At 33.1% G+C, this 23,339-nt stretch overlaps 4 protein-coding genes across 9 annotated transcripts; 3 read left to right on the top strand and 1 right to left on the bottom strand.

Annotated features, from left to right (window-relative positions):
- The first annotated feature begins 109 nt into the window (after positions 1–109).
- Positions 110–4,267, top strand: LOC108477059 (uncharacterized). 3 transcript variants are annotated; one of them, XM_017779489.2, is made up of 5 exons: positions 110–380; positions 797–841; positions 2,229–3,027; positions 3,231–3,703; positions 3,835–4,267. In XM_017779489.2, the coding sequence occupies exons 3-5, from the start codon at positions 2,383–2,385 to the stop codon at positions 3,941–3,943; spliced, it is 1,227 nt and encodes a 408-aa protein (XP_017634978.1). In that variant the 5' UTR covers positions 110–380; positions 797–841; positions 2,229–2,382; the 3' UTR covers positions 3,944–4,267. The 3 variants fall into 3 exon arrangements, with proteins under 3 accessions (XP_017634978.1, XP_017634979.1, XP_017634977.1); XM_017779490.2 differs by lacking the exon at positions 110–380 and having other exon boundaries at positions 460–841; positions 2,229–2,433; positions 2,625–3,027; XM_017779488.2 differs by lacking the exon at positions 110–380 and having other exon boundaries at positions 460–841.
- A 934-nt stretch (positions 4,268–5,201) lies between these two features.
- Positions 5,202–7,187, top strand: LOC108479261 (uncharacterized). 3 transcript variants are annotated; one of them, XM_053023529.1, is made up of 6 exons: positions 5,202–5,753; positions 5,824–5,945; positions 6,218–6,315; positions 6,411–6,601; positions 6,682–6,798; positions 6,932–7,187. In XM_053023529.1, exons 1-5 carry the CDS (start codon positions 5,354–5,356, stop codon positions 6,786–6,788), a joined length of 918 nt encoding a protein of 305 aa, XP_052879489.1. In that variant the 5' UTR covers positions 5,202–5,353; the 3' UTR covers positions 6,789–6,798; positions 6,932–7,187. The 3 variants fall into 3 exon arrangements, with proteins under 3 accessions (XP_052879489.1, XP_017637235.1, XP_052879488.1); XM_017781746.2 differs by having other exon boundaries at positions 5,203–5,753; positions 5,842–5,945; positions 6,682–6,743; XM_053023528.1 differs by having other exon boundaries at positions 5,203–5,753; positions 6,682–6,743.
- A 577-nt stretch (positions 7,188–7,764) lies between these two features.
- Positions 7,765–12,924, top strand: LOC108479259 (uncharacterized). The gene is given in 10 exon segments (XM_053023169.1): positions 7,765–8,232; positions 8,553–8,716; positions 8,974–9,196; positions 9,274–9,718; positions 9,851–9,985; positions 10,414–10,542; positions 11,036–11,442; positions 11,865–12,084; positions 12,348–12,541; positions 12,650–12,924. Coding segments are annotated over 10 exon segments (2,532 nt in total). The 5' UTR covers positions 7,765–7,813; the 3' UTR covers positions 12,846–12,924.
- A 65-nt stretch (positions 12,925–12,989) lies between these two features.
- On the bottom strand, positions 12,990–16,025 carry LOC108479262 (transcription factor BIM2). Of its 2 annotated transcripts, none has more exons than XM_017781749.2 (7): positions 15,534–16,025; positions 15,276–15,360; positions 14,674–14,743; positions 14,484–14,579; positions 13,596–13,930; positions 13,383–13,503; positions 12,990–13,254 (listed from the first exon to the last, which is right to left on the bottom strand). In XM_017781749.2, exons 1-7 carry the CDS (start codon positions 15,652–15,654, stop codon positions 13,201–13,203), a joined length of 882 nt encoding a protein of 293 aa, XP_017637238.1. In that variant the 5' UTR covers positions 15,655–16,025; the 3' UTR covers positions 12,990–13,200. The 2 variants fall into 2 exon arrangements, with proteins under 2 accessions (XP_017637238.1, XP_017637237.1); XM_017781748.2 differs by having other exon boundaries at positions 15,276–15,366; positions 15,534–16,019.
- Between the last annotated feature and the right edge of the window lie 7,314 nt (positions 16,026–23,339).

Below are 23,339 nucleotides of genomic sequence, written 5' to 3'. Positions count from 1 at the left end.
ATCATTTCGGGGGAAGAGACAATAGAGAGTTTGACCTGGGAAAAAATGGCGAGGATTAAACTAGACAAGAAGGGGACCCACGCGAAAACAGACAGCTCAACATATCCAATTAAAAACCAACACGTTTAAACCTGAATCATCGTCACCGTCATCACCTTCAGTGGATTCGCACTTGCAGTTTATACTTTATAAATAAACAAAGCTCCTTTGACTTCAAAGAAGAGAGCTGATGAGGTTCTTCGATATCTTTGTGTCAGCATCCAAGAAAACAAAAGTCAAAAGGAAAGAGTAAAACATTTTTATTTCTCATGCATTTTGTTGAGGCAGCTGTTTGGTTGGAAGGAAAATTTGGTTTTTCTTTTTCCTGAGAAAGTGAACAGGTAGGGTGGCGTTGTCAGTGTGGTTATTATAGTTCTAAAAATGGGGTGGGTATAGTTAATGCTAAAACTGAACCTAATAAATAAAGGGTTGTTGTGGCAGTTGGAATCTCTCAAAAACTCTAAACCCAAGAGAGAAAAAATGGTTTTTTTTTGGTTCATGATATAAGTGTGATGTTTTGATTTTGACACTTTTTATTACGTTTATGTTTCGATAGTTGCATGTCATTTAATTTCTGTATTAATTTAGATTTTCTACTCTTTTGCCTTGCTTTTGCTCTTTGTTGTTGTTAAAAAGGCCTCTTGGAAGCACCCAAAGCTTCTTCTTTTAGAAACCCCTAACCTCCAAAGGGTCTTCTTTTCCCTAAGGATCCCCCTTTGTTTCATTTATAATGTGTTTTCTCTTGGCTCTTTTGCAGTGAAGATTGGTGAAAGTTCATCCTCCATATCACGGAGAAGAAAAGGTACAAACAAACAAACTGTAATTTATTTTAATGTCTTGTTTTGTATGATTGTTTCTTTTTGTATTTGTTGGGATCTGCTTTAGATCTTTGACATTCTCTCCTTTTGTTTTTTACTGCAGCTTTTTCATGTATTTGAAGTTAAATAAATCTGGGATTTTCTTATAACCAATTATAATGGACTAGATCTGGTTAAAACTAGAAAATATAACAGATGGAAAGGGTTTATGTGGGGGGTTTTAAAATCAGCTTTTTAACTTTTGAGTCATAATTTAGTAGTTGAAAGTTTATGTAAGCTTTTTTCCCCTAATAAAATTTTCTGAGTCTTGTCTTTTTGTATTTTGAGTACTGACTAAAGGAAGATTCCCCTCGAGCTGAAATGTTTTTGGTGATGGAGCAATTTATTTGTGAATATTACTTTTTGCACTTTATTGCTGTATTTAATTGGATACTATTAGCACTTTTAGGTAGTGCATAGAATTGGATAATTGTTGGTTTCTAAGCTAGTGAATGAGCTTGAATTACATGGTTGTTCTAATTTGGTTTTATCATTCTCTCAGCACTGCTATAATTTTAGTTTTTCTTTTGAAGTCTATCCTTTTTCTTTTGCTTTCTGTCTTAATCTCTGGATATTAGTTTTCCGGGTTAAGGCTGCTCGGTTCATATGAGCCCTTTACTCCTTGTTTGGTTTCATATATTTCTGTGCTTCCATGGAGGTGGATGGTTGTTTTCCTTTTCGACTAATTTAGTTAAACAAAAATCATGACATGGTGGTTTCCAACTTTCAATTGATCATATGATCAGCTTTGTCTTGGTGAAATGTTCTTATTCCATCCTTTTCGAGCAACTTTATGTTTAATATGTCTGCTTGTTGCTGTTTCTGTTTTCTGCGAACTTAAATAATTTGAGTTGGTTGCTGATCAAACTTGTCCTAAATTTCATGTACAGAGTAGCTTTCTAGTGCAAGACATAACTCTTGGTTACCACGAGGCTGGTAGAACTTAGTAATAACACCATCGTTAATTTTCCTTCTTGTTGATTTGGTCTCTCTAGTCTATCTCTTCCACATGAATCGCTATTTAAGATATTTGGTTGATATCTCATCCTGTAATTAGCGGGCACTTTTGGTAACTTCGCTTTACAATGACTTCTATACTAAAGTCGGTCTTTGCTTTAGTGCATTGCTACTTTGTTTTAGTTTTATGTTTAATTTACATGCGGACAGTGTTCAATAGAAATTTCACAACATGAAGGTGTTTAACATGGCTATTAGATGGTTTTGAATGGCTTGATCTATGTTTTTTCTTGCTGTCCTTTATTCTGCTGGACATATTTGATCGTTTACATACGAAGGTCACAGGTTTTATTGAATATTTTATTGTACTTGCAGATAATGAACAAGTGCCCTTCTATTCAACAATAGGCTACAAGAATGACTTAGAGCCTTATTCATACTTGGTTGACATAGAACCTTTTGAGAACAAAGAAAAGCGTCTGGATTTGGTTGGACTAAAAGCCGAAGGAAAATCAGAACGGAGTCTTGCATGAGCGTAAATGACTTTTCCTTTGATAACGAAACGGAGGTCACAGATTTCGTGAGATCAAACTCTCATTTCTCAAAGAATATGGATTCAATTCAGGACTCGGTTTTTTATTTAAATAGAAGTGTGATGGAGTCTAATTTGCCTGAATTGGTAGTTTGTTATAAAGAGAGTACATATCATGTTGTCAAGGATATCTGTATTGATGATGGAGTCTTGACAAAGGACAAGTTTTTGTTTGACAGTGGTGCGAATGAGAAGTTTTTGCCTTCCGAAATGGATCTAGAAGCTCAACTAGTGAAAGAAAACTTGAAAGCCCATCCTGAAGGAAATCAATCTGGCAAGGATATTGACGATAAATGCAGCACGAAGAAAAAACTTGATGCTGATACATGTATACAAGATGTTTCCTTACTAGAAGAAAGTGAGTCTAACAAGGGAATTCCATATCAATGTGATTCTAAGGATTTGATTTTATCAAGGGAAATGAAGGAAGATGCAGTGAAAATGATTACAGAAGACGTCTCCAAAAAGTTGTATACCCTTGGACTTGGAGAGTTACTTTTGATGTCAGAAATGAGCACAGTGAAAGCTGAAATTGTGTGTTCCGATTGCAGAAGTGATGGAACCCAACAACAGAATTTTCAGGTAAATTTTAATTAATAAAAGTTACTAAAATGTTGATGTATTATACTGAAATTCCAATGAAAATGGACCTCTATGCTTAAAGAAAACAAGTATGACAGTATTTATATTAGAAATCTATGAATATCCATTATGTATACTGATTGTTCAGGAGGAGAGGGTTCACATTTTAGGAAGTAACATGATATGTTTCTATTTGCATGTAGAACTTGAGCGAAAAGGAAGCGACAGTGATGCCTGCTTTGGTTTCTCCAGTTGAGGAATCAAACAATGGCAATGAGGAGGCAATTCTCTCAGCTCCTGCCTTGGTTTCTGCAGCTGAAGAATCCGAGCATGGGAAATGGGAAGCTACCTTGATCAGTCCTGTTCTGGCCTCTGCTTCTGAGGAATCAACCGGCAGCAGAATTGTCGATGAGGTATCTGATTCCTCTGCACAAACAAGCAGCAAAGATCGTTGTTGCCACAATCTTGATCTTGAACCTCTTGCAAGTGGAAGTACGCCCAAGGTGGAAGATCCAGCTGATCAGCTTTTGTCGAGCAATCTTCAACGCGGCTATGGAGAGTGTAGTTTCTCTGCTGCAGGTCTAATAACTTACTCTGGGCCAATAGCATATTCAGGCAGTCTCTCTCATAGATCAGATAGCAGCACAACAAGCACTCGTTCTTTTGCCTTCCCTATGTAAGTACCATTCGTTTCTTGCACATAACTTGTCCTTCATGTAAGTACCATTCGTTTCTTGCACATAACTTGTCCTTCATATCCAACCCAAAACTAATCATAGGCTGCTTGGATATTGTTCATTCCTACAGATTGCAATCTGAATGGAATAGCAGCCCGGTAAGAATGGCAAAAGCTGAGAGGAGACATTACAGGAAGCACCGAGGTTGGAGACAGGGCTTCCTTTGCTGTAGATTCTGAATACTTCTCTATTCAATCCATAGGTTATACAAATATATTATTTTGCGCTTATCAAAATTATATTTTGGGTTGGGGGGGGGGGTGATCTCATGCATGTAAATTGAGCTGTAAGCAATGTCTTATCATTTTCATATACCATTGGAGCATCTGGTTTTGGTTTTTTCAATTTGTTCATAGTATCATCTTTTATCGTCAGATAAAGAGTGTTCATTGTTCGTATTCTTTTTCCTACTATTTACCCAGAATATTTTTTGTCCATAATCTCAGCCCATACGCTAAATTCATTCAGTTCCGAGAACATATTGCATCGTTCATGTTATTGAACTGAATCTCAAAGTGATAATATTTGCAGTGTCATATTGTTTTACTTGATGATACTTTGAGTCTGCGTTTGCCAAGGTATAAGGGCTGGAATTGTTGTTAAATGTCAAGCTGGATATGCTTGAAATTATGTTGCCACAGTTCTTTATTTTTCTCATTTATTTATCCGACGTAATTCCAACATAACTATTTTTTATTTTTCTTCAATTACTAAGGTTTTTCCTTTTTAAAATATATATACATGATTCGGACTTTTCGGCCGAGTTTGAAGCATGGTAGCCTCAGAGAGCTAGGCCTACTTTTTGGTTCACTGAAATTCAGAATAGTGGATTGGGCGGATGGATGATAAGACTGAAATCAACTGGCATCTATGGATAACCGATTAGATAAGTAATTTACTGGTTTCATCCGTTCAACTGATTTAATTAAAAAAATATTAAAAATAAAAAATTTAATTTAATTGTTTGTTCAATTAGTTTGATTAGTTTGTATTATTTTTTAATTTAATCAGTTCAAAATTACTTTTTGAATCAATCATTGTCGATTTTTACTTCAACCGGTCTGATGATTAATTCAATTCTGTTTAAACAACATGAGCATATTATATTTTTGGTAAAATAGGAGGCTTTAATTGAGGATTTAAAGAAAGGATAATTATGGATTAAGTGAAGTTAACAAACAGTCAGGAATTTTTAATTACTATTAAAAAAAAAACTATATGGTTATTTGTCCTTTTAATAATTGAATAATGACTTTAATTTTGCAAAAATGAAAAATAAAAAAATTAACCTGAAATAGGAACTGCGACTTTGTCATTCGTACAACCGTTAGATCCAGCCCACCCAAGCTAGGCCTTAAACAGTGGGACCCACTTCAAATAATTATCACATAATTAAAAGGCTTTTTATTTGAATTTTAATTAATTATAAAAAAACTTTTTAAATAAGAATAGTAGCCGGGATCTAGAGATCTATTGACTCTGGAAACGGCGCCGTTCGTAAGAGTCCTTCAAGAAGTAAAAGCGAAGTTCTTAAGACGGCAAACAGAGAAACAGAGAAAGCGAAGAATCAAATCTATCAGATCCCCAAGATGGAAGATTTTTGGAAGCGAGCGAAGTCATTCGCTGAAGAAGCAGCTAAGAAATCGCAAACCCTAACTTCGCCCAACAAATTGGCCGATCTTGTTGCTGAAACCGCCAAGAAGTCCAAGGAACTCGCTGTCGAAGCCACCAAGAAAGCCGATGAGCTCAAAACTGCCGCTCTCAAACAAGCCGACCAAATCCAAATCCAATCCATCTCTAAGTCCATTTCCGATTTTATCCCTCCTCAACTCTCCTCCCTATCCATTTCCTCTCCCGCCTCCACTTCTTCCGATCCTTCTCCTATCCCCGAGTCGGAGCTCCGCAAGTTCGGACTCACCGATGATTTGAGAGATTTTGTCAAAGGCTTTACTTCTACTACTTTCCAGAACTTCCCTTCCCCTGTCCAAGGTAAACTTTTCGTTTAATTGCATTTCTTTTGTGTGTTTCTTTTCTTCTGAAAGATAAAATTGTCTGGAAGTTTTAAATTTCATTGTAGACGAACCAGAGCCGTCCGATTCGACTACTGCGGGGTCCAATGTACGGAAGGATCTGAGTGAATGGCAAGAGAGGCATGCCACTCTTGTTCTTACTACTGTGAAGGTATATATGTGTGTGTGCGTTTGTTACATTTCGCTATAGATTTTGTAGTTCTAAGGCTGCGTTTGGCTCTACTCTGTAGTTGTGTTTAATCCTAATTGCTGAATTTGGCATTGAGATGCTCTTTCCCTGAAGTCAATTCTTTGTATCATTATAATTTTGTATTCCAAAAGGAAATGTCAAGCTAGACTTAAGTTTAGTAAGAATTGCATGAAACATTTCAGATTTTATACTTCCAGTAATTAATTTATGCAAAACATATTATTCTTATGCAGGAAATCAAGAAATTGAGATATGAATTGTGTCCTCGTTTGATGAAAGAAAGGAATTTTTGGAGGATATATTTCACTCTTGTAAGCACTCATGTTGCACCGTAAGTGTTTAATTATGATGATGATGTGATGATTATGATAATTTAGGGTTAGCAATCAAATTCTAATTATGATGTAAGGTGTTTATATTTATCAGTTATGAGAAGCAGTACATGGAGGAAGTTAAACAGAGAGGAGTGGAGGGGGTAAAAGAGGATAAACCTCAGCAAAAACCTGTTGTGAAGGCAGAGTCAGAAAGTAGTTTGAAGACTAAAACATCAAGTGCATCTGCCGAGCAAGATTTGGACACATTTTTGTTGGGAGATTTTGATAGCGATGGTGGTGGAGGTATATTCTTTGATATTCTTTCATTATTTGCATTAGTGATTTTTTACTATAAGTAAGCTAATCATTTGCATGCTGTTCAGATGATGCTGATGCTGATGCAGATGGGAGCTTGGATGATGATTTTGACAAGATTGAAAATTCTGTAAGATTGAATAACTGTATACATCCTGTTATTAAGGTGCCCTAACTCCTAGTAGGTCCGTTGCATCCTTGGATCTACATCTCGTAGCATGTCTAAGTTTTGGCTCAACAATGTTGGTCCTAAGGTGGTTCTGCCTTCTTTGAATTGGTCGTAACATTATATGATTCAAATTTGTTGGCTAATTGCAGGATGTTGAAGATGAGAAGAAGAATGCAGCAGGAACTAAAGCTTAGAATGGGAGTAAGTCTGATGGCGAGGAGAAGGGATGGCAGAAGCTGTTAAAGAAAGGGGGTAGTCTGAGAAAATGATTTCAGTGTGTTTGGTTTATGCAAAGAGATATTATGATATTTTATTCATTTATTTAAACGCAAGAAACAATTAGAACATCATTACTTGCCTTGTACAGAGAAACTCATTCTTATTAATCAGATTGTTCTTGTTAAAGCTTTTCCTATGTATTTGTATTCGTAATTCAGTTTCGTCCAGTGGGTTCCAAAAATTTAATACTGAATCCAACTTCAAGCTCAATTTCAAGATGAGTTTAAGCTCCATTTGATTTGCTAGTTGATTTTCTTCTTTATTCTTTTTAACAACCGGTAAATTATATTATTTTCTCATATAATATTTACATTATAATATGTTTAATTTTTCATATAATATAATATAAATTATATTATTTATATACCTTCAAAAATTTTACATTATCTATATAAGAAATAATATATTATATAACTTGGAAAATAGGTTAAGCTTGTAATTATATTGGAACTTTAGCGTTGCTTTTATTTTAAATAAACTTGAATTAATATTTTGTTCAATCCATTTCGAGTTTAACTAAGTAATTAAACCCATAATTTTTATAAAATATGAATTATATTATTTTAAAGATTTTTTTATTTTTATATTTTATATAAATAATTCTTTAAGATAAATATAAATCAAATTTAAGATTTGAAACAAAGTTTGATTTGATTTTTAAATAAACTTATATATATTTTTCCATAAACCCTTCTTTAGCCAGATTGTGGGTTTTTCACACTGTAGTATATAGAAAGAGGGAGTGAAGGCAAATGGTCTTGGGTCTTAGAAACTACATCGATATGCACCTTCTCTCCCGCTCAGTCTCCAACACTTCACTCAGAGCCCACTCTTTCTCGCTGTCTTTCGCCTTAATCCCCTCCATATCTGCTTCTTCTTCATCTTTCTCTTCCAAATGCAGAGCAGAGCCCATCTCAGTCCCTTCTCAACCCCCTCCAGTTCCCAAAAGGGTTCCTTTCACACTCTCCCTTCACGGCCATTCCTGGCAAGATCCTTACCATTGGATGCGCAACACCAACGACCCTGATTTCTTAAACTACCTGAACCAAGAAAACTCTTATGCTCAAGCTTTCATGGCTGACACTGGATCCCTGCAACGAACTCTTGTTGCTGAGATGAAAAACCGGATGCCCTCTAAGGTCTCCACCCCTGTTGAATGTTTTGGACCCTGGTTTGTGTTTTCTGATATGCCCCATTTCATAGTTTTGGCTAAGTTTTTAGTTTTTTTTTTTTAATATGAAATTTCTATCTTTCTTTGACATTAGTGGTTATGTTGTTATTTGGGGTTTATGCTAGTATTTAGATTTGGGTTTTTATTAAGTGGTGCCTTCTTAGAGCTATTTTGTTTACATCGTGTCTGTTTTAGAAAATTTACGGATGTCTGCTTGTTTTTGGTGTAGAACATGTTATCACCTAATCTTTAAAATTTATTAGAATCTTAGCTAACGCTTGCAGCTTAATAAAATTTGAGTTTACATACGTTTTACGCAGGCTGTATTACGAGTACATACCAGAAGGGAAGGAATACCCAGTTCTCTGCAGCAGGTTACAAACTAACAAACCTGGTTGGGCGGAAAAGATTCTCAGTTATGTGAAAGCTGAGTTTAGAAGGGAGGAAATTTTGCTTGACTGGAATGAAATTGCTGAAAAACATGGTAAATTTTTGTATCTGTATTGGATGGAGGCACAGCATATGTTATGCCATCACTATCTGTTTATTACTGTTAAAAACTTCAAAACTTGAATGAATAGAATAGAATAGCAAAAAGTGAGTCCTTTTAAACAGAAAATGAAAGTTTAGGGTTCTGATTATTTGGCCATGGTATTGTTCTTTACCACATATGTATGACTAAAACTGAAATAATTTTCTTTTCTTAAGGTTTTGATTGGTGTTATCATGTTATATGTGCAGGTTATGTTCATGTGGGTCAGTGTCGAATTTCACCAGATCACAATTTTCTAGCATACACGCTTGATGCTACTGGCAGTGAACAGTTCATGCTTCAAATTAAGGACCTCAGAAATGGATGTATTATTCCAATGGCACCAGTAAATGGAATTGTTAGCTTGGCATGGGCTCAAGATTGCAAGACTCTGTTCTATACAATTGCTGATGAGAATCAAAGACCTTACAGGCATATTTCTTCACTGTGTTGCCTAATTTTTCTTAGAACTTGATATGTTATCCAACATATCTCTAATTTTTTTGCAGGGTTCTTTGCACAAAATTAGAACCTGGTAATACAGATGATACCTTGGTATTTATGGAAAATGATCCTAGCTATTGTGTGGACCTAACAAGTACAAAAGATGGCAAGTTCATAACTGTGAATTCAAATTCAAGGAGTTCATCTGAGGAAGGCATTTACCTTTTCATTACCTTTTCCTTTTACCCTTTTTAGATTATAATTATCCCTTGTGCCAATCTTATGTCCATTGCATTATTACAGGTTTATGTTGTAGATGCAACTGAACCTTTGAATGGCTTGCAAAGGGTACATGAGCGTGTTTCTGGCGTAAAATATTTTTTGGAACATCATTTTGGTTTCTTTTATATTCTTACAAATGCTCCTATGAAAGAAAATATAAAGTGTTCCCATGAAGGTTTATATTTAGCTAGATGTCGAGTTGGAGACATCCAGTCAACCACCTGGCAGGTTTGTTCTATTCGTATCTGGAGAAGTGGATAGCCGATTCCTTTTTGTATTTATCTTTTCTCAACTGAAATTTTCTATTCAAACTATCCTTTATGCACATCATGATAAATTTCTATATGTATATTTTCCCAGAATATTTTCTATCCAGGTAAAGATACCTGTATACAGGATGTGGATATTTTCAATGGACATTTGGTGCTTTTTCTCAATAAGGATGGCTTTCCTATGATATGTTCTATTGATTTGCCTGTTAATGTTGAGTGCAAGGTATTGCAATTTCTGATTTTGTCTCTCTTTTATTAAATAAATGTGCAATATGAATTATTGTTTGTTGTTTCCAAGCTTTTCGTTCTATGCTTCATGAACTCTCAAGTCGCTTGTAACATATTATTCATTTTTTAGCACAGAAACTTAGTTTTCCTTGCCTTTCGATACAATATTGAGTTTCACCATGGAAATGCTTTTTAATTTTGGGTTTTTAAACTCCTAATTGCAACCTTTCAATTTTATATGGTTTGATGATTCCTTTTCACCCTTGCAAGTTATGAAAATAAAATAAGTATTAGTCAAAATACATAAAAGGATACTGATGAAGTACTGCCTAAAAAATTTCTAGATAATAAATTTTATCATTTTGTTGATTTTGGCATTGTTACTACTTGCACTGATTTTCAATGTGGTGAGTTATTTTGTAGCATCAAATGCTGATCGAGGATCTTAATCCGTGGTTTTTCCCTATACCCTCAAATTCATGTAGTGTTGAACCAGGTTCAAACCTTGACTTCATGAGCTCAGTATACAGAGTTGTGCTGTCATCTCCAGTGGTAAATTTCTTATGAGCTTGATTATGATCCAGTTTCTTTTAATATCTTGATGCTTTGGACTCTTTATCGCTTTCTCTCTCTTACATTTGATGTCAATATGCTTAATGTGCATCTATCACTGAAATTACTTTTTCAGTTCATTTCTTGGTTTACAAACATGACAAAGCTCTTGCAATGCTGATGAGTATGAATGATCTGCCTTTCTCCAATTGAGAAAAGGAGCTTTAAAGGCTGATGGCTAGAGATTCAAGACTCTAGGAAAACCTTACATTTTCTCAAGTCACTAAAATGAACTGTCTATTGATCTTCTCTATTTTCATAGTTATTTCATTTGCTAATGATAGTAACAAGTCTCTCTGCTTAGTAAAAAGTAAAAACTGGTGAGTCAGATTTGTTTTTTATGTGCTGTGCTTATTTTAGTTACTTGAGCCTTGGATGTTTATCTTGTTTGATTGACTCTAAATTTGTTTAGCCTGTCTTTTTGCTTCTCTAGATACCTGATGTGATTATTGATTATGACATGGCAAGACGAACTTTCTCAATTGTCCAACAAGAGGAAGTGCTTGGTGCTCCTAGTAATGCTCGATCACGCTCTTCAGGATATGAACTAGATACCCTGCAACATCGTGGCATTGAAAAGGATGCAAAGGACAAAAATGTTGAATTAGAAAGATGGAAGGACTTTTCCAGTACTTATTGTTGCGAAAGAAAGGAAGTTATTTCGCATGATGGCATCCAGGTTCCTCTGACCATTTTGTACTCTCCAAAAGCATGGAAGAGCAGTCAGTCTCCTGGAATTTTACATGGTTATGGAGCGTATGGTGAAGTCCTTGATAAAAGTTGGCGTGCGGACCGCCTCAGTTTACTTGATCGTGGATGGGTGATTGCATTTGCTGATGTAAGATTGGTTCATGTTCTTTTCCTTCTATCAAATTTGTTTGGCATCCCTTTTTTCGAACTAGACCACATCATTTTCAACTAATTTGTGAATTTAGTTGTCTATTTCTGTCTTCAATATTGTTGATTTTTGTATACAAGCATATGGATCTTAAGAAGGGTGACAAAATGCAACTAGAAGTCATTATTCTCTTTCGTGTCTGATCAGTTGTTACCCCCATTTGTTTGAATCATTTTCTCCTTAAGTACTTGTTCACATTCTTGATTTTACATTCCTGGCATTGTGTTTGCATCAATATTTTTTTTTTTCATGCTTTGTACTTCATGTTCAGTTAAAAATGGAAAGAATTCAATGAACATTTGTCGGTATATGACAGTCTTGGATATTGTTATTTGTTATCTCAAATGCTCAATATGTTTCTCAAAAGGGGTGGTGGCGGTGATGATCATTCATGGCATAAAACTGGCAATGGACTGTTTAAACAAAATTCTATACATGATTTCGTGTCGTGTGGCAAGTACCTAATTGATGAGGGCTATGTTCAGAGAGATCAACTGAGTGCCATTGGAGTTAGTGCCGGGTGTCTTCTTATAGGGGCGGCTCTCAATATGTACCCTAACTTGTTTCGTGCTGCAATCTTGAAGGTTAGCCATTTTAGCAAGATACCTGACATTTATTATTACTCTTTCTTGCTCGAGTACTACATAGCTAATAAGCAGACTTTAAATAAACAGAAGCTCGATCTGAAGTACTGACTAGAAACCTTCCAGTGCTAAATCAAAGATTAAAATTTTTTTTCCTGGACTTTTTTGCTAATAAAACTGGGAAGACCATGAGGAAGCTGTTTTTTTCCGGTTTTCTGTCGTTAAAGTGTCATAATAGAGAGTTTGTTAAATATTTCAAACAGGTACCCTTTCTTGATATATTGAACTCATTACTGGATCCTAGTTTGCCTCTCACAATGTTGGACTATGAAGAATTTGGGAATCCTGGGATAAAGTCTGAATTTGAGTGCATATCAAGTTATTGTCCATATAAAAACATTCGTCCCAGAGGTTGCCACCCTTCAGTTCTTGTTACAGCATCCTTTAACGACTCGAGGTAAAAGCCAGCTTCATCCACTTCTAATTTTTAGTTTATATTTGCATGAATGTCTCCATACTTGTGCCAATCCATGGCTTTAAATTCTTTTTGTACATTGATTCAAAGGGTTGGAGTTTGGGAAGCTGCCAAATGGGTGGCCAAAGTACGAGATTCTGCTTGCTCTTCATGTTCTCGTTCTGTCATTCTTAAGACAAATATGAGCGGAGGACATTTCGGTGAAGGTGGCCGCTATATTCAGTGCGAGGAATTGGCTTACGACTATGCTTTTCTGGTTAAAGCCATGGGAGTTGACATGAATTAGCAATAAATTTGTCTCTCATAAAATGTAACTAATTAACAGGGAAATTAAAATATTAAACAAAGGGATTCGTTTCATACAATCCTTTGTGTGAGTGATTGATGCTTGTGTCTTTTGAATAACCAATTGATTGTCAGTTGAGGCATCTTTATGATTTCAGATGGCTAACCTTCGCCATCAAGATGATTTGTTATATACATACATGATCCATTATAATACAGTTGAACATTGATATTCCACGGATGGAAATCCCAGGAACCATCACAAAAACATATGCTACAACCAAAACCCAGGCATATACAATAACCCTATGAAACCAAAACAGATATATAACAGATGGAAGGATAAAACTTGAATGTTATTTCTTCAGCCGCTTTTGAACCGGATTTGAATCCTCTCCATTGGCAGACTCCTGTAAAAATATTATACCAGAACATGCATGACGTAGTGTTATATTAACCCATCTTAGTAATAAACATGGGATAATAAACCGTATAACAGGTTCAACCAACACATGTTTTGCTTGATTTGAGTTAATACCTTAGCAGACGATGTTAGCCCTCTATTGGAACGCTTTCCGAGATCTATCTGTACCGAGATGTTGGCCTGTGACAGATCCAAACCCGTTCTTTGCAGTGCTTGTGTGAGTGTGTTCAATAACCTGCTTCACATTATCATCCATAAACAACATTCAGCAACATAAGTGCCTCATGATGTATGCAAAACAAGCAATGTTGCTGGGGTAATACCCACCCTTGAGAGTAGACGCTAGAGATGCTAATCGTTCCTCCTTCAATGGCCAGATCATCCTGTTGGTTCAGTGTATCATTGCTGGTAAGACACTTTTGAGCCTCAGACACAGGTCTCTGAAGTGGATGCCCACCTTGAATGGGCACAGCCAACTCAGCTTGCTCATTATCTCTGACTGGATCAGCTTCTGATGAATCCAATGCACTTGCGATCATTGAGGGGCTGATATTGATGTTTTTCTCATCTAACTTCCCAGAAAATGTTGACCCCAGCCCAGGATCATTTTTAATAGCTTGCGTGTGATCAACAAAACTCTGACCACGCCAATGACTGTTTCTCTATTCGAGGAAGGCAAGAGTAAATAATTAATCGGAAGGTTAATACCACAAATAAGAAGGCACCATCTACAGCCACATTCTTCAACACCAAGTAAATTGTTAATGCAAGCAATCAACACCTTCAAAATAAAACAATACAAAGCACCTGAATATTGCAATTCTAAGCAGTGCCATGGCGTGAAATTCACATTCACAACAATCATATGAGGACTAATAGATAAGATACTTCTCCACATCCAATTATTGCAACGCTTAACATAAAATTTAAAATATCAATACCATACAAATAAACGAATCGAGTATATTCTCTTATCACCACAATGAAGAATTGCAACAATTTGACTTAAAGCAATTCGCATATTCAAAAATAAGACCAGTAAAATATCACATACATCATTAACAAGCCTAATGAACTGAATTTCCAATAATAACAATGACAAGAAGAAAATAGAATATCTAATAGCTTAATAAAGCATATACACACAAATCATCATAGCATGGAAATTAACCACTTAAACCACATGAATGGAAGGCATTCCATATAAGAACATACCCATGGCTTTAATTTCGTGGGCTCTGAACTCCATCCCTGGTAAGAACCCTCATATTTTTGAACCTTCTCCTGTAAAAATTGGACATACTCTATGACCTGCAAAAGAAGATTGATCCAACAACAATTATTCAAGCAGAGTTCTTCAGATGGAAAATAGTTATACAAACACCATTCTGGATTCATAACATACCTCTAGCAAGAATGAAGCCGTATCTCTCTTTTGATCCGTGTTTGGTATAAGATCTCTCAATATTTGAAATCTAAAAGACGGCAAAGCTATTAGTATTACTACTATTCATAAAGTTAAGCAAGCTGCATCATCAATTTGTAACCTCTCAAGAATCTATGGTACATATACAGTAATACAATAGCACTTAATTTTGGATCCAAGCTTCCATGTAGAACAAGCACTTAACTCAGTGCTAGCAAGAGAAGAAGCAAACATTTTCAGTCACCATAACATGGCCAATAACGTCAACATTTCAGGTGCCAATTCAAGTTAGAACTTTATAAACTTAATCATTCTTTTAAACGCTCAGTAGAATCATCATCTACTCATAATACAGTGAATTAGCTACAAAATACAATTCCTTGTATCAATCATCAATATTTCCATAACAAAGTCAACCAAAGCTGATAAAGTTAAAAACTTTGTTAGAGTCAACGTATCCTGAACCATTACATTCCATGGCTTATGCAATTACTTGAACTTCAGCTCAGTCCCCTTCCCTCAATTTCCATAGTAATTATAAAAGATGGACATTGAAACTGGAAGAAAACAAAAGGAGATACCTTTCATTAATCTTACTCCTCCTCCTCTGCTCCGTGACAGAGTGTTTTGATCGTATAGCTTTAGCCTTATCACTGTCTTTCCCGTCTGCTTCTACAGCCCCAAACAAACAAACAAACAAAAAACGAAACAAACCCAGAATTCCAAATTCAACAAAAGAAAAGAAAAAAACACCCTTTAAGAAACAACCATATAGAAATATAGTAATAAAGGAAAAGGGAGATCTGGGTTAAAGAGTGGGATCCAATCTAATGATATACCATTGTTGATGTTGGTGTTGGTATTGGTATTGGCGTTGACAGAGAGAGTATGAAAGGAAGAAGGCCGTGTCTTTTTGGAACCAAACTCTTCTTCCTCTTGACTTGCCTTTCCCCTTCTCATTTCTTTTCTTCTCCAGATGTCACAAGCAAAATATACATAATGTGTTATAAAAAGGAAACCGCCCAAAAGTATAAAAAGAATGAAAAAGCAAAAAGACAATTTGTCAGGTTGAAGGAAAAGGGAAGAGAAAAAGCAAAAAAGTGGAAGGAAATGGAAAGGAAAATATGGAGGATTGTTGGTAGGTTGGTTCCCGGCGAGAACAACAGTACTCTGTGTGTGGGGTTAAACTACAAAGTTGTTTTTCTTTTTTGATGGAATGGGATGGAATGGAGAGGGAGACAAAAAGAAAAGGGATGAAGTGCAAGTCATGTGAGTGGCTTTCCCGTGATAGGTTTGCTTAAATTGGGCATTTTGTATTACATGGGCCCTTCTTTTATTATTATTATTATTATTATTTAGAATTATTTTTAATTTTTCAGCGACATATAAATGCACACTCAGAATTAATATCTTCTTAAATTAATAACAATATTTATGTCGAGAAAAATAAAATAATTTATGAATTTGATTAAATTTAAATATGATATTTATACCTACTTTATTTATATTATTGGATTTAATACATTAAAACATGTTTTTCATGGGTCACAAACCTGGGCTTGATGGTGTAGTCCCTTAGATACGGATTTTTGTCCATGCCTGCATTAAGTCCCATCTAGTCTTCTGATCTATTTTACGATTTAAAGAAAATATAAAATATATTATTATGAAAATGGTAGATATAAAATAATTATATGCTGCAAGTCTTTTTTTATTTGTTTGAATTAATTATGAAACCTTTAGATTTTTGAAACAGGATTTAAGAGCGACATCTACGTTACAGAAAAAAATAAAATTCAAGAATTTAAAAAAAAAAAAATATATATATATATATATATATATGATACTATTTGAATCCTACGTGGTGGAGCGACTCTCGGTTACCATGTGGTTTTTTCACATTTTTGTCTCAGAGCACGTCTCCTTTTCTCTGGCCAGGGGTCTCCTCGGTTCTCGGTTTCTTCTGCTCCGGCAAGGTTTGTACATTTGGTGGAGCCACAGTCATCGATAACCCTCGTCAGCTCGCGCGTGGTGGCTGGTTGCTGACGCCGCTCCGAAGGCTTGAAATCTCCTTAAGTCGGTGACTCCTGACGATGTACACCGTAGTGACGGTGACCCTTCTCCAGGCTCTTCTTGTGGCTTTGACTCCCCCTTAGTGGTGGATTTGCCTTTTAGCCTTTGTATTGACAGTGTTATACTGTAGGCTTTTGAAGCCCAATGCTTGTATTGTTTGATGTTAATGAAATTGATATTTTGTAAAAGAAACAGCTAATAATTAAATAAAAAAAGTAATCATAGTTAGATGGGTCCAAATAGGAAGAGTGATTGTTCAAAGTTACAGAAGGTAGATCCAAATGATAAATGGGCTCTATTCTTCGATTTTTGTTTCATTTCTTAGACATGGGCATTAAAATATGAAGATCCATCTAATTTTATAATCATCACTCATATTTTAGTTAGTATTTACCAATAATTACATCTTTTTTACTTTCCTTACTTCAACTACCCCACCTTTCATTATTAGCCAATACCACTGATGCTTCACCAAACTTACCATAAAAATTAATCATTTATATCATTTCGCGACAACCCCTATGATTTTTACTCTTATAAATTGTTACTATACGATGGTAGTTGATTTTGCCTATCTCTACATTTGTTAATTAGCAGAGATGGACACAAATTTAATCATGCACTTTACAATTTTTTCAATTTTATTTGGAGATTAACTTATTATGAATCAACAATTCAAGACATGATTTAAGTTTAACTTAGTAATATGCAGGGGCGAAGCCAGAAAAGAATTTTGGGGGGGCCGAAGGAAATTTTAATTTTTTATAGTCTATATATTTATAATTTTTAAAGGATTAAATTGAATTTTTATAATTTTAGGAGGGGCCAAAGTACAATTTTACCTTTACTAATTTAAAATTTTAAAAAAATCTAAAGGGCCTAAATGAAAATTTTCCATCTTAGGGGGGGCCGGGGCCCATGCCCCTTGGTTTAGCCCGGTAATATGCTGTTAAAAATTCTTTAATTATGCGCATTAAAAAAGTCTAAAGTTTTTCGATCAAATGATGCTAATAAAATATGATAAATTACACAATGTGCCAGATACAAGTTGAGTTGTAACTGGAGTTACATCTGAACAACGTAACTATCACTAACAATTTCACATTTGGCATTTTTATCAAAACATAACAACATATTCAAGCAAGGTAATGTGATCTTTAATGCGACACTCTCTTTCAATCCAACCATCTATATATGTAAACAAAATTATGAAATCAATTACGTGTGTGTAAAAGTAAAGGAGTATTAACAAAATAAAATGTAAAAGTTAGAGGCCAAAAATAAAATCCAACAACAAAATTATAAGTGAAAAAAGAATTTATATTCTCACTAACTTCTTCACTTGACTCGTTACTTTTCTTCTTCTTCTTCTTTTTCTTCTTTTTTATCAAAAAAGCAAAGGCATTTTACGGAGAACACGAGTCATTTGTCCCCCCTACAACTTCATTAGGCTCTTTAAATTTTGTAGTTGTTTATTAATGTAGACTGAGTCTTCATCTAAATGTTACATTAATCTAACCTTATCAGCATTAGAAAGCCCTTGCAACTAAAACATCAACTAGTATAGGATCTTCATCATCCTCAATCTTAGCTCCTAAATCTATATCAACAACATGTTTGCCCATTTTCCATTTTAAAGAATACTTCAATTCTAATACCTGAGGTACGGTAACATTATCTTTCTACACTATTAAATTTTGTTTTCAAATATTTTGATATAACAAAATAAATAGTAAAATTTTCTTAATCAAATTCCAAAAATTAATTTGACAACACTAAGATTCTTTTCAACTGTTAAAAAACTCAAAATCAAATTTCCAAATGCCTTAGAAATATTATAAAAGTTTTTGATTACCCTCAAGTTATTTTACAAAAGTTTCTAAGCTTAATTATGTAGCATTCCAGCTAAGTATCGAGACTTTGTAAGTCAGTAGTCAAACTTTGCTTTAGGGGAGCAAAGACTTAGGACTACCATGAAAGTCTCGAGATTTAGTAGCAATTCTCAGTACTAGCAAAATCAATAGCCAAAGTTTGCTTCAAGGGAGGAAAGTCTTGTTACTTGCCTTCATAGTCTTGATACCCAGGCTTTTCTTTTCAACCAAGTCTCGAAACTACCCTTCTAAAACTCGAGACTTGACCTTGCAAATTGCATTAAATGTTGTACTCATTTTTTTGTACAAACACTTGTAAGATCATTTGTTATTCTTCCTTCCAAGTGTTTAATTGTATTAGTGAGAACCAAATCATTGCATATTTTCTTTTGAAAAGTTTTCATTCATTCGTAATTTCATTTCTCTTGTTTGTGAAAATAACTAAGGTTTTGGGTAAAAAACTTTGAAGGAAAATGGTTCAGCTTTAGCTATTCAAAATATAGAGATTGTGTAAAAGTTATACATTGTCTATTAAAGGTATCAATTAGTGAAAAGTATTTAGTTGTAAAAAATTAAGGTAGTAAAGAAAGGCATTTGAAGCTAAATTACTATAGATTCTTGTATCATTTTTCTTGAGCTTATTTTTGTAAATTTTATAAATACCATTTCACCCCCTTTTGTTGTATATTGAAGATAACATGCGCTATATTCTTCGTTTGCTTAATTAGAATTTGATGGATGGACCGAAGGAAAAGGCACATATATATATATATGCCTATTGTTTTCGGCCTTTGCATGCTTAACAATTTCATCAAAGATTACTTAACCAAGATTAAAAGAAATTAATGAAACCACCTTTACAGTAAGGTTGCCATCCTTTTGCTAACCACCATGCTGTTCTTGTTAAGGAGCCAGTTTCTGGTTGCAAGGGCCGTATATGTGGGCTCTAGTTCAGAGGTCTTGAAATATTGTCCTTCGGACCAAGTAGATCAAACAATGTTGGTGAGTTGAAAGGTGAGAAAATAATCTTCAACAATGAAGTTTTCATCATCCATTGGTTACCACAGGACTAAATGTGAAAAAGTGTCCCCTTACATATATCTGCATATGATGCTCATTGCTTTTGTCCTTAATGGTTGGCATAGAATTGTTTTATGGATTCATTCTTTAGATAAGATCCCACAAATTTTAGTGTAGTATGGGGTTATATAAACAATCTCATGTCTATTCTATTACTTCTTTTTTTATATTTATTTTATTGTTTTAAATTGCATTTTTCAACTATTGAAATTCACTCTATAAATATTTCGAAAATCTAATAACTTGGTCTGTTTTCAAATAGCTACCTAAATGGCTAAATCTCTAAGCAAAGGCAGATCCTCATAAAATTTTTTATAATTTTTGTTATCCCTTAAAATTTTTCTAGAAATTTAAATAAAACTCTTCCAAAATTTTTGAAAATTATTTTAAACCTTTATTAGAGTCTTAAAAAATTTAAAATTTTTCATAAAATCTCTAAAAATTTTAAGTTTTAATTAGACTTACCAAATTTTTGAAAATTTTCACTAAAACCCTCCCAAAACTTAATACCAAGATCCAAGGTTGTGTTTTATTTGAATAATTATTTGCTGAACTTCAATAAAAGCTGCAAATCAAGTTGATGCAATACAAAACTTGAATTTTAATTTTAATTTCGAGTTAAATTAATTTAAATTTAATATTTTAACTAATACTGAACTTAAAATAAAAGTGAATGCATTCAAAATTTCAAACCCATTTCATTAAAACCAAGATTATTATTTTTAAAAATATAAAAATTTATACAGGTAATTAAAATATCAAAACAAAATACATATAAAGATTTAATTTACCAATTACTCAAATTTAACACATAAATTTGAGTCACGTTGATCTCAAATATGAAGAGAAGATAATGGAATCAAATTCCTAACAGTTATATATATATATATATTGGAATTGCGTGAGGGCCATGCATGAAAAAGAAGGAGATAATGGGTTGGGGAGTCAGTGTCTGAAAACGTGAGGCGCAATTATGCAGGGAATTCTGTGCACAAACGCCCACCGGAAATCTTAATAAATATTCCCCCATTATATATAACAGCTAACATTATATATGAGACAGCCTCTGAGGGTGATGCGTGACCACATTATCTTCAGCAAAATCCATACCTTTCCTTAAAACTACAATCTCCTGCTTCTTGAGCTACCACTTTGTCCCTTCTTCGTTTCCTTACACTTCAATGAACCTGCTCACCCACTAGCGTAACATTTCTGCTATTTATATCTTTAACCATAACATTCAATATCCTGATTCGTTCATCACTATTTATATGCATATTTAAATGAGAAAAGATTAAGATTGTATGAAATTGAGATTATATAAAATTGTAATTTCACGTGATTCACGTTACTTTTCTAATAAGAAAAAAATTTAATTTGTCATTCTCTTATTAAAAAAAGATAAATATAACATGAAATCATAATTTCATATAATCATTTTTTTATTTAAATTGAATATATATGTAACGTCCTACGCATGACCTAAACTTTAACAAATTCCACCCTAACAAAAGCATTACCAAAATTTACCTTCAACACCAAACACAATGTCCCTTTTTCTTTTTCTTAATATCTACGGTAAACTATGTCAGTAAATTTAAGTTATAAAATGATTAGTAATTTTAAGAGTTTGTAATTAAGTCAATAGATTATTAAAATTATTATTGTATGGTTTTCTTTATTCGTACTATTTGCACTAATAAAAAATTTTCATTTTTTTTCTCTTTTACAGTTTAATTCTTTTTATGAAACAACTTTAAACGTCATAAATCTATAAATTAAAATCTAAACAATTTTCTTCTCCAACCTTTGACACTGTTAGTTAAATCAATTTGGATCTAAGATATGTTTTTTCACTCATCAATGAATACTAATCTATCATACTGATTGTCAAATTATTGCATGGAGCTCATTAGCTAAATTTTAAAAAAAAAACACTTAACAACCTATGACTTAAATAAATTTTTTTGAATAATTCAGTAATTTAAATAAAAATTTTTAAATAATTTAGTGATCATTTTATAATATTTTAAAATTAAATGATCAAAATATAAATATATTAATAATTTAATGATATTGTGTGTATAAACTAAATGAAATAATTAAATAAATAATACTGACAAAAAAAGACGTGGCACGATAATACCAAGAAATTGATGGGATTCAGTAAGAAAAAGAAAATGTTGTTGAGTCACCGTCACGTGCACAGTCCATGCTATTGTTTGACCTTGACCGTTTGATTTTTATTATCAATTTATTATATCTTAATCAGTTAACTGTTTTCTTTCCCCAGATTAATCAGTGAACTATTTGATAACAATTTCGACTATATATATAAATAGTTTTAAATTATTTATTTATTTATTTTAATTATTATTGAACCTATGTTATGACATGATAATTAAAAGTATTTATCGCTCTAGACATAGTTTAGATTTGAGTTTTACTAATTATAATTATTATTTGAATTTTGTCAAAACATACACTTTAATTTTTAAAATAAAATAATATTTTTAATAGGATATTATCTTTTATTTTTATCATTAGGAGTCTAGTTTAAAACAAAAGAAATGTTTAAAAATAATAAAAATCAGGGCTTTATGTTATTTGTTGTCGCCAGCACATGAACAAGATACCTTTTGCACGACCTAACAGTTGTTAAACCATATCCATAGCGATAACGATGTCTGATTAAATCAATTATAAATCTCTTCTTTTTATATTATTAAATTCGAAACAGATAAATTAATTAATTCTTTACCATCACGAATACATATTATTATATTATGTTTGGTCCACTATACGTACAAAAATATCTTTTAAATATATATATTCATTTTATTTAAATTTTGATCGAGTTAATCTCATAAGTCAATTAAACACTAATTTGATTAAAAATTTTTTAAAATTTTATTTCGAAAATACTTTAATCTTTTTCATAAAAAAAGACTAAAACAATATGTATACGATAAGATTTAATTCTATACTAATCGGGTTAAGAATATTTTAAATTTACTACTCAACCAAAGACTTATTTTAATATTTATTTATATATTTTTAATTTTATTATGGCCATTGTTTTAACTCCATCAATTATATATTTGTATTATTATTTGAAATTTTCATTCGTATTTAAAACAAGTTATAATGTTTAAGGTTCCTTTAGTATTTTTATTTAAAAATCATGCAAACTACAAGTCACCCAACTATCAAAACTTTTCATTTTAGGCACCTAAAATAGTTAGTTTACAATTTAAGCACCCATGTTACGTAGTTCAGTCATTCTAGTCACTCTCATTAAAATCACAAACTGCAAGCTAATGTAACAGTTCAAAGAATGATATAATAACAAATTTAGCCCATAACTTTTACATATTATATCGATTTAGTCATAATTTTAAAATTAACCTCAAAATTTACAAATGTTCTTAATTTAATTCTAATTCCTAAAATTTAAATAAATATATAAAATACATAAATATTTTAAAAATCTATAATAATAAATGTAAATTTTATATTAATATTTATATAAATATTAAATAATTATAATTATATTAATATTAAATAATATAAAAATCCTCCATCCTTCCCCCACCACCTTTCTCGTCCAGCATTACCATA

Source organism: Gossypium arboreum, chromosome 12 (genome assembly GCF_025698485.1).
Source record: "Gossypium arboreum isolate Shixiya-1 chromosome 12, ASM2569848v2, whole genome shotgun sequence".
Lineage (NCBI taxonomy): Eukaryota > Viridiplantae > Streptophyta > Magnoliopsida > Malvales > Malvaceae > Gossypium > Gossypium arboreum.
The sequence above is the reverse complement of the archived record's forward strand: the minus strand, read 5'-3'. Positions and strand labels throughout refer to the sequence as shown.